Raw genomic sequence first — 11,504 nt, forward strand, 5'->3', positions numbered from 1 at the left:
AGATGGTTTTAGGTTTGTTTTATTTTCATTGTTGGAAGTAACGTACATTGGGCTGTTCTATCGATTGGTTAAATTAACCATCATTTACCTAATTATCTAAATCGCTGCATCAATTCTTACACAAAACAACAAAATATGGCATGTACTTCAACCCCACCGCCATTAACACATTACAGAGACATGTAGGCCTGTCTTCTCACTATTTCAAATGCATCTACCATTGCCGTAGACCTAATCCCATATCAATATACCTACTCGGCAAATAGTGCAAACAGAAAACCATTTCGTCATTTTAGGCATTCTTATCCATGCTAAATTGAACCAATTTGCAAACCATCTATATGAAGAGTTTTCTGTCATCAAATGCTATGTAACTTAGTTCGTTGTTACTAAAAAGTGCATGACCGGAGCCCGATTCATTTCTGCATGGCAACTAGGGCTTACATGCATTTAAATCATCATTTTTTTAACCAAATCTTTTTCCACAAAATATAATTTATTCTATTCGGAGTTTGATTTGATTTTTATCTCCGAATTACGTTTTTATAATTTGAAATGTTTGTAAATGTGCAGTCAATTCTTCCTTGTTCATAATGACTGTTTATTCTTATAATCAGTTAATACTTAAAAAGTATGACACATGCAATAATGAAGATATATTTTTTTGTATACGAAACAAAGACTCGATTTTTTCATGGATCTTGAATAAAGACTACCTCAATATTGCCTCAGTTGAGCGTCCATTGTGGCCGACGTTTTTATCTTTGACGATAACATAATTTACATATATGATATGAACTTTAGACTCTGTTATCGTTTCATTAATTTCACTCATTGTGCCATGCGGTGAACGAGCGTTGGTAAACAACCTCGCCCCCTTATTAATGTTTGAAAAAAGAGGGACCTTGATCGAAATCCATTTGACTTTGGTAAATATTAACTATAATAATTATAATTAGTTATGTTTAAGTTATAGTAAATGGATTCTTTAAAAAATCCTCCTCTCAAGAATAACCACTCCCCGGGTCGGTGTGACACTGATTGGCCGTGATAATGTGTGGTCCGTGCACTTTTTCTGAAGTTTCCTTACTCTCATAATATTAAAATTAATTAAATGTAGATAAGCGTTATACTCATAAGAATACTAATAATACTCATATACGATGATGACATGGTGATGATGAGATGACGATGTTGATAACGACCATTGACGATGAGGATCACGACGACGATGACAATCGCCGTCACATGGAGTTCGGCCTACTACAGTAGCAGATCGTCCATTCATTCATTTATTTTACCGGAAATTATGATGGCGATGATGATGGTGAGACGACGAAATGATGATGACGATGTTGGTAACGACTAACGACGACGATCACCTCAATTCAAGGAAGACGATGATGATAATCGCCGTCACGTGAAGTTTAGCTACTAAATACCAGATCAATGGTGATGAAGCGCATGTAGGACTCCATGTGCGCTCTGTAAGTCGACCATTATTATTATCGTCGATTCATTCATTTAACCGAAAATGATGATGAGACGACGACGAAATGATGATGACGTTGTTGATAACGACCAATGATGATGGTCACAACGGAACCACACTACGACGATGAAATATTAAATACCAGATCGTCGATTCATTCATTCATTTGACCGAAATGATGATGGTGAGATGATGAGAGACGACGACGAATTAATGATGTTGATGACGATGAGGATCACGACGGCAACGAAGACGATGATGATAACCGCCGTCACGTGTACTTTAGCTGCTAATACCAAATCGTCGAATTATTCTTTCATTCATTTGATCGAAATCGGAAGAGAATGGAAAAGCAACATATTACTGTATAACAAAACTTCGTTTAGGAATTTTTACCTATTGAAATTGAAAAAAGATGGCATAATACACCTAGAAATAACAGGATTTGTAAAATGTGCACCTTAAATTGTATTGAAGATGAATATCATTTCACCTTACTTTGTCCATTTTATTCTAATATCGGAAATAATTTATTACCTCAATTTTATTGTTTTAACCCATGTCAGTTTAAATTCTACCATTATTTTATCAACTAAAAATATACCATTATTGAATAATTTAGCCAAGTGCGTATATGATTCTTTTGAAAACAGAAAAAGCATATTATAATTTCAGACAACTGTAATAATGTTTTATACTTTTTTTTGTAAATACAATTTATTGGACTATTTGATGGACCGGAACCCTACTTACAGAACAAATAAATGTCCTAGGACACGTGCCTAGGAACGAAACCAGGGGCGGCTCTAGGATATAATTTATGGAGTGGAGGGCTAAGATGTCCGACTGGGGGTGGGGGGGCTAAGTATTTATGGGTGTAACTATAGCGCGCAGCGTTATCTGAGGGTATGGAGATTTTTTTTTGTAATTGGGACTTGATGTTCTGCTTGACTGATCAGACCCAAACTGAGAATTTTTTTTTTTTGGGTCCGACTGCCCGACGAGCTTTGGACGGTGGGGGGGAGGGGGAGGCCTTGACCAGACTGATGGGGGCTTAAGTCCCTGAACGAAACGTATGTACATTTCTGTTGAGATTGTACATTAAGAAGCAAATAAAGTAATTATGTTTTAATTTCTTTTTTGTTTAACCTTAAAACAATTTCGATGAGTGTTTATGATTAATTCTCTAAACAAGTCTATGCTGACGATGTTACTAATTTTTCTCGTAATGTGTTCCATTTGATTGCCGAGGCGTCGAGCGTTCCATCTATTACATTGGATAAAGTTGGTGAAAAGTAATTTAATATTACTTTGTGCAGTAAGTGTGTTTGTCACAAGTCTCATAAGAAATTATTATTAAGGTAACGTTGCAGAAGAATGTATGAGTCATTTTAATTAAACCACTCTAATATGCTATTGCTAGATCAAATAGTTTGATCCGCAGCAGATTAAACAGTACTCACTGATCATATCTAAGGATTTTACATTTACTACACTAAAATTTTCAAAATTTAAATTCAAAATGGAGAAAAATGGTCTGAGAGTATCATTACCGGTGATCATGCCATAATCGTAAATTTTCTCACCTCAGCCCCAACCGTGGTGGTGGCTGAGGCGTGTACAGACCCAAAACCTTTTCTGGATCCGCCACTGTACTAGGACTCACACATCATCATCTTCGTCGTCGCCATCATTATTACTATTATCATCATCAACAGCAATAGAGGCGGATCCAGAGATGTCCAAAAAGGGGGACCGGAAGAGGGCCGAAAGTCGATCGAGATAACAATACCCTAGGGGGTCCGGGGCATGCCCTTGCGAAACTTCTGTGTTCTAGACGCCCGAAAATAATCTCCTTTTGGATAATCTATATATCTTTTTTCTTTATTTTTTTTACTTAATGTGGGGGCGGGGACCGGGCACACTCTAAATCCGACCTGAGCATCATCACTCTCTCATTTCGTTTATTTATTACGCCTCAAAAAAGGTTTTGGAACTTCTGAAGAAACTATTGATTTTGCATTGTTTTTGCAATTTTAGCCTTTGTAGGCCCTATTAATTAATTAATTAATTGTATAAGCATCAGAAAAATTAATTTTACTTGTGGATTTATCCATAAGTGACAATAAAAGAATCTTGTATCTTGTATGATTCAATGAACCAGAAAAAGTTCCAAACATTCAAATTAAAAAGAACAAAGACAAAACAAGGAAAAGTGACCAAAAGATACAATCATCATCATTACGGTATCATCATTAAAATGATCATTATCATCATCATTACTACTAGTAAAGTAATACTAATGAAATAGCAACTCAGCTCAGATCGATGATGGTTAATCCGCCGTCGATCGAACTATGCCGTTGCTGTGGCTCGAGTGCATATGATTATGGTTGAATTCGCAGTGGATCAAACCATGTATACTTGCTCTGGATACTAGAGACTCCATGCGATCGGACCACGATCCCCGGTTCGACGGTTATTGATATTAATAATTATCATATAGGCCTACTCTATGCCAGGCCAATCCATCATCGAGGGTCCTGGTCCGGCTTTGTAGCTGCTAGGGTCACCCTCGTAATTGTTCAGTCAAACCAACAATAACTCTTTCTCTGATGATCAAAGCTCTCTCACTTCCTGAAAACGAAGTACAAAATGTTTCGGACTTTAAAAAAAAATGCCTCAAACACACCGACGGAACATTATCACAGGTCTAACAATCAGTGTGACCACTCACAATTTTTGATATACCCAATGATTGGGTCGAAATTACCCAAGATTCAGCAAAAATGGTCCAAAAATACCCAAGCTTCCAAAAATGCATTCAAATTTGAAAAATACGTGTTTTTCGCATGTATAGTTCCCCTTTTAGTTCAATTTATAAACCAATTTTTTATTGTAATTGTTTGTGATAATTATTAAACTATAAAAAAAAATTGGCCCTCAGTCGGCCAGTGTTATCAGTAGATCAGTGATAAAGTTTTATTATGTAATGCATTAATTAGGTAAGATCAATGGCAACGCAAATCACAAAAAAAAAAACCAATTCTGAACCCATGTTTATAGCAATTAACAGTCAAACTAATAATGTTATGTGCACTTCGTTGAGTTTTGCTTACTTGAATGGCCTGAAATATGCCTTGTTACTTCTTAATTCTTCCTTTATGACAAAAATATTTAATTTTCTTAGTAAAAATATAATACCCAAGGATTTGAACGGAATACCCAAGAACCCAAGACCAAGTCAAAATACCCAAGATCTTGGGTAAATACCCAAGCAGTGGTCACGCTGCTAACAATAGGGTGTGTTCGAAGATTTATGTTTGCACATAAGCCTGCGGCCGCGCGCATTAGACCAAATTTGTACCCCATGACATAATAAACCTACTCGCATATAAAAGCTAGGGACTGGGTAAATATTTTAATTGGAAGTGATTTTATTAAACTTGACAATAGAGGGCGTATTTTACATTTTTATGTAAGTAGGTCTCCTGAACAATGGAATCCATATTTTGACAAGTTGGGCATATTTTTTACAGATATCTGAATAATATTTAGTGGGATAATTTTATATAATATTATGTAGCAGGTCTTTGTAGCTGTCATTATATAACTGATAAGCGATCAAGACCAATCAATCATTGAAATATGTTACCATGGCAATGCAACACAACATGAAATCTATAATCCGCTTCTCGTTGGATTTCTTTATTTAAGTTATAAGTTGTTAGTTCTAATCTAGCAAATGTCAAACATGTTACGTTATTGGAGATTAGATTTAAGCAAAGGATGCCAACGACAAATAATTAATACCAACATAATCTCTGTCACTACGATATACAGCCTATGACAAATACTATGTGCGCTCTAAAAAAAAAAAGCCCAACTTAAAAAATAATATAATTAATGCGCGCATCGAAAATTTGTAGCTTATTTACTTATCACCAAAGTATAATTCAGTCCCTGGTGGGATTTCAACTCTAGTAATTGCTTCATGTTTATTCTACAACCTCGTGGAAAACAGTTTATGTGCGAAGACAATCGAAGTTCTCCATGATCGAAGCACTCACATGGTCCGATTTCAACCATTTACATATATCGGAGATGAAAGAGATAGAAATGTTTACTTTCTTCTCCTGTTGCTAACGTCAGGTATCGAAGTGTTATCTCGTCGATTACGGGTACAAATTTCAATCCTGGCAGCCTACAGATTGGTCACTATTATCACGGCAGATAAGAGTTAAAAATGATATCCATTTATCACGGCTCCCACATCGGCCTATATTGCGTCGTCCAATATTTAATGTTTGCAATATTTTTCTTGGCGATTATCTGCTGTATGACAGCAAAAAATATCACATGATATCATTTCGACGAAGGATCCCGTGACGCCGGTTGTAAGCACAAGACTTAGGACAGGACACTTAGGACGGGGGAGGGGGAGATTCCCCCGACGGGGGAGGTGAGATTCCCCGACGAGGGGTCAGATTTCCAATGTGGGCGTGGTCGAGCTTCGATTAAAAGGTTTCGAAAGTGGTCCAGGGGCGAAGCCCCCGGAAATTTTAACAATTTAGGGGTTTTAACGGCTTATTTAATCGATTTTAGAGTCTATTAATATGTAGAAAATACATATAATTTTTTTTCTCCCCGACGAATTGTGGAGGGGGGGGGGGAGGCTCTGGCCCACCATTATTTATCAATTGCATGGAAATAATATAGACTTTCAAGGTATAACCTACAGACTGGATGGACACAATGTGATGCCTGTTCGATTGTTTTTTAAGTTTCCAATAATTTTTCAATATTCCAATAGGATTGTGGTTGCTTGTTTTTCTTTAAATTAAGTCTGTTTAAATTTCACTTCTTAATTAACTGCAGTGTGGTGGATATTTTCTATCATTCGACTACACCCTCCCCTGATTTTGCGTCCTCTAAAGCCGAAGGCACACTCTCGATATCTGAAGAGAAAGAAGACAAGTCCATTTGTGCTTCACCTAATTGTGATTGTTTTGCAAATTCAGTGACGTAAGTAGATTTTGTCCAAAAGTAGAATTCTGCATAGATTAACATAAAAAACCATTGTTAGCTCAGATTTATTATGTGTTTAGTGACAGTTAATTCTCAATGTTGAAGAGGAAGAAATGACGAACCGATCTATGCTCACCTAATTGTCGTATGATTGTTTTACATTTGGGAATAATTGAGGCTTAAAACGTGTGAAAGAATGTATAAAACACATGACTGACGCGTGAAGTCGATGATTGCTAAATTCACCAGTAACCGATTTCTTAGAATTGGTATGCCTAACATACAAACATATCGAGCTGTCTTGAATTTTCAACAAATTTTTGAACAACACATCTTTTTAAAAATGTATGAATTCGGAATTTCTGGAGTTGTTGCACTTTTCTTTCATGGAACACTCTCAACCTGTGTTTGATCAAAAACTGTTTGAGCCTTAAGGTGTCTTTGATTCAGATGAATTTCTTTCCATTTATTTACATCCTCCACACATTTCACCTGGGTGTCTAGACAAACGTATGCCTAAGGATGACAAGAAATGTAAAGCATAGGAATCGAACCCATCCACGACTGTCGTCGGTTTGAAGCCAAGGCATTGTATACCACTGTGCCACACGCTTCATAACAGGCCTATATCTTTTTCGAATAATAGGCCTGTTGTTATAATATATTTTAACATTAGTTTTATTTTATATCCGTATGGCCTAATTGAAAAATATAATTGAAATAAATTCTTGTTATTTCAAACTTCCAATCTTAATATTGCATCAATTGAACACTATGGTATATCTAAAATCACGTTCATTATGTAAAAACGTAGAATGGAATACAGTATCATGGAATAATAAAAGGAAAGACAAATACAAACTTTCTTTAAAAGTGGCAAAGAAGTTGGTGACCAGGCCTACGAGCATAGGCCTACAAGAAGAGGACATAAAGACAACAAATATGAGTAAACTCTAGATAAATAATCGATAAAACTTCTCCAGACTTTACTCAAAAAAGATATTGCATAAGCTATATAAGAGATAGGGCCTAGGCTATATAGCGGGAATTGTAGTAGTTGATTCGAGCTCGGCCGGCTGTAGTTCCCACTGAACAATACGCCATGTTCTACCCTGTTTAGTCATAAATAACATGCCATACTATAGGGGATTTAAGTAGGTCTGGATTGTCCCTTCTGGGGCCCTTCGCTATACGTACGAGCAGTTGAAGCTGTTAAGAGTCTGAATGACGCTATGTTTTATTGCTCGAGATAAGATTGAGAAATTAAGTGATTCACCTATCAATGTTTGCATAATGACGTCATACAAAACTGCGCTCGCATCCATATGTAAACTACACATATATTTTTTTTGCTATTTCAACTTTTTGGTCATTGTTTACCTGATCAAAACGTTTACTAAAGAAATAAAAGTTGTTGTTATTGTTATTATTATTATTATTATTATTATTATTATTATTATTATTATTATTATTATTATTATTATTATTATTATTATTATTATTATTATTATTATTATTATTATTATTATTATTATTACAGTATAATATTCTCAATTACCAGCAAGACAAATTGGCTGATAAGTCCACTAGCGACCCATCCAAACCCACACTCGCTGGATAGGACATGGATAAGGAACAGAAATTAAGAACGCAACAAGGATGGAAAATCAACAAAATCGTCGAGAATAAAACGGAATACCCAGAGTGAAGATTGATATACCACCGGTCCACACCACTTGCATATAAGTTGCGCAATAAAGTACCGTAAGTATCTTATGGGATACTATCAAATAGACCTAATATTATTTTGATTTTATTGATACCATGGCCTAAAAAAATCATTAGAATATGCTTGTTGTATGCTTGAAGATCGAAGCTCCCGTATTTCAGATCAAAAAGTTTCTGAATGGGATGATTTTGATTTTCGGAAATCGATTAATGATTGGACTTATATTTTTAAGTTCACGCTTGAGTGATTTTGGCTAGGTCAAGCTTCCGTGTTATCCAGGGGCGCTATACACGTTTTTTAAATTGACCCCAGACAATGGCTTCCCCGGAAAGTGAGGTTGAAAGAATATACGATATTTTGGTGTTTGGTGCAAGTGGATTCACTGGCCAATTTGTTGTAGAAGAACTAGCTAGGGTTACTGATGCAGAGAAGGACTTAAGATGGGCGATTGCTGGTCGCAATTCTGATAAGTTGAGAGGTGTTTTGCTGCAAGCTCAAGAGATAACGGGTCGGTACCGCACCTTGTCAGGCGCACGTAGGCCAAGTTGTGAAATCTCGGCTAGGCATAGGCCTATATATAGGGCCTAGCCTACCCAACCTGAAGCCTAGCCTACCTATCCTAGCCTAGGCTAGCGTCTCTAGCCTGAGCAGAGGCTAGATCAGGATCCATAAATTGTTGGTTTATTGTCATGGATCGCACTTGATCCAACCTAGCCTAGCCTACTATGCCTTAACTAATCCTCTCCAACAGGCAGCTGGGGGAGGAGGCTTTATGCATTAACAATACATATGCACCATGCACGTTTATTAGGATGGAGGCGAGTAAGGTAGTTTTATAGGCCTAGGCCCTAATTCTTTGAAAAAAATCATCTTGATCCAATATTTAAAATATTGGATGCGATCCATGGCAATATGTTATCCTAATTCTGTTAATAAATAAATATTATAAATAAATAGTACTGTAATATATGAATAAAAGTTTATAATAATTTAAATTTGCGGTACAACACATAAGTAGTTCTGAGGAGAACTGTGTTGAGGGTGTCTCAATGTTTCATTCTCCTTTAGACAAATAGAGCAATCTATTACAAATGTTCAGATACTCTCAACAATTTAGTTGAAATTCTTAAAACTATTTACATTGTCACGGAGTGTACAAAAAATATATACTATTGTTTATCTGCCATGTAGTATAGGTTACTGTACCTTCTATAAATGTAACAAAATTTATGATTACTCATAGATATAGCATATCATTGTTTGGGTTCACGCAAGGCACTGACCCCTGAACCTCACTGCTGTTCTTGTTCTTGACCAAAATCCATGTTGTTTTTTTTCCAATTTTAAGAAATTTTATTTTTTTAAATTTTAAGATATTTTAATTTTTTTTACAAATGAACATTCTGAATAATATTTTTTTTGCACAAATAAACATTCTACTTATTTAAAAACTTCTTTCGTATTAGCTCTTCCAAAAAACCAATATAATAACTTGTACCTGTACCGTATTGAAGCATGGAGGAACACATGGCCCCGTGAGCGGTCGCTCTTGTTTCTCTCTAGTCTCATTCAGAAGCCTGTCTACTTGCAAGAATTAGCGTGTATTGAATGTATCACTCAATATATATTGTGGTTTACGTGGAAGGAGTAATAATTGTTTTTCAGGCAAAACTCTTGAACATGAAGTTGATATTGTGGTTGCTAATGTCAACGATGAAGCAAGCCTCAAAAGCATGTGTTTGCAGTCAAAGGTCATCCTGAATTGTGTTGGGCCAGTAAGTTAACACGATAACATTTATGGTGTCAATGTTGCTAACAATGCTTTCGTCCTTCAAAACCAAAGTGAAATCATGACATAAATCTTTAAAACAGATTGTGAGGCCATTTCAAATTACAGATTATCATAAACATTTTTTTAATTTTCTTTTTTTAACTGATCTCTTCAAATTTCAACCGAATAAATATACAGTAAATATATATTATCCTGAATAAATAAATTGTAATTGCTTTCAAAAGTAGATTTATTCAAAATGAAAAAGTATTGCAGTAAACTTTTAAAATATTTAGGACACCACTAATCATTTTCTTGGCCTCAAAAACACGTATATATAGACACCAAAATCACCTTACTATAACTTTTAAACAAGTTTTCTCATGTATTTTGACCAATGAGGGGTGTTTTTCTCCCTATCTGCTCAATTTCAGTTTTTTTAACCAGTTTTTATGGAAAGGTGTTAAAATGCTGAGAACGATAAACTGCTTCATTAAGACCTGTAAATTTGGTATATGAAATGTCACCAAATTATAGCCCAGCACTAAGTTCTAACATAATGACTGAGTAAATCTCAAAAAGCAAATATTTTTCCCAACGATCTATGCCAGATATTGATCTATGCCAAACTAGCGTTTGCCAACACGCTTTGCACAATAACTAACCTACTACCATAAAACATTTTTTTTTTTTTTTGGTGACCTTTGGATGGGCTTCTTTTCAAGATGGGCTTCTTTTTGAGATTGGCCTCTTTTCAAGGCTACTTTTGCAAAGTAAAGAGGGGGCTTCTTTTCAAAATTAACGCTGTAGATTTTTGGAATTACTGCTATAAAACAATAAATAGGGTCACTGTAACAAAAGTCTGTATTATTTAGTCTATTAACCATCATTAAATCACCTAAACTACTGTATAAACCAAGCATGTTTTTAATTTATTTTTGTTTCTTTGTATTCATGTACAGTGTATGTACTGTACTATCTCGAAGAGAAGCCCTTTTCGAGGCTACATTTGCAAAATAAAGAGGGGGATTCAATTTGAGATAGGCTTCTTCTCGAGATTAAGCCCATTGGGCTTCTGTTCGAGGATTTACAGTATGGTTTTATTATTTATTTCTTTTCTTTATTGTAGTACAGGTTTTTTGGTGAGCAGTTAGTGAGAGCATGTGTTGAGAATGGATGTCACCATATTGACATAAGTGGAGAGCCACAGGTATGTGTAGTTAATTAACCTTATTATAATTGTTATTATTAGTATAATTATTATAGTAGTATTATTGTTATTTCACATCATTTATTTGGTCTAAAAAACAATAAAACTGATTACAACAGAATGACTGAGGAAAAAATAACTTATTATTTTTTTAGTTCCTATGCATGTAATGCAATAGGAACTATTGTAATCACTCTGTCACATTTCTTTTGTTTTTTATTGTGTGTAGTATGTGTGTGCGTATGTGTGTAGACATTTATGCAAATGCGCATGC

The 11,504-nt window shown here is 35.3% G+C and overlaps 1 protein-coding gene and 1 long non-coding RNA gene across 3 annotated transcripts in view; both read left to right on the plus strand.

The window, feature by feature from the left end:
- The first annotated feature begins 4,712 nt into the window (after window positions 1-4,712).
- Window positions 4,713-8,279, plus strand: LOC117116122. 2 transcript variants are annotated; one of them, XR_004446682.1, is made up of 3 exons: window positions 4,713-6,016; window positions 6,371-6,517; window positions 8,061-8,279. It is a non-coding gene; the product is annotated as an uncharacterized LOC117116122 (long non-coding RNA). The 2 variants fall into 2 exon arrangements; XR_004446681.1 differs by having other exon boundaries at window positions 4,713-5,954.
- Window positions 8,280-8,529: 250 nt separating this feature from the next.
- Window positions 8,530-11,504, plus strand: part of LOC117116067 (saccharopine dehydrogenase-like oxidoreductase) — a 17,303-nt gene continuing 14,328 nt past the window's right edge. The window contains exons 1-3 of the mRNA XM_033260008.1: window positions 8,530-8,757; window positions 9,915-10,024; window positions 11,150-11,230. Coding sequence (XP_033115899.1) covers window positions 8,565-8,757; window positions 9,915-10,024; window positions 11,150-11,230 — 384 coding nt within the window. The 5' untranslated portion in view covers window positions 8,530-8,564. The remainder of the gene's footprint in view (window positions 8,758-9,914; window positions 10,025-11,149; window positions 11,231-11,504) is intronic.

Source organism: Anneissia japonica, unplaced genomic scaffold, assembly GCF_011630105.1.
Source record: "Anneissia japonica isolate Jap-2015-1 unplaced genomic scaffold, ASM1163010v1 scaffold287743_len2803612_cov181, whole genome shotgun sequence".
NCBI lineage: Eukaryota > Metazoa > Echinodermata > Crinoidea > Comatulida > Comatulidae > Anneissia > Anneissia japonica.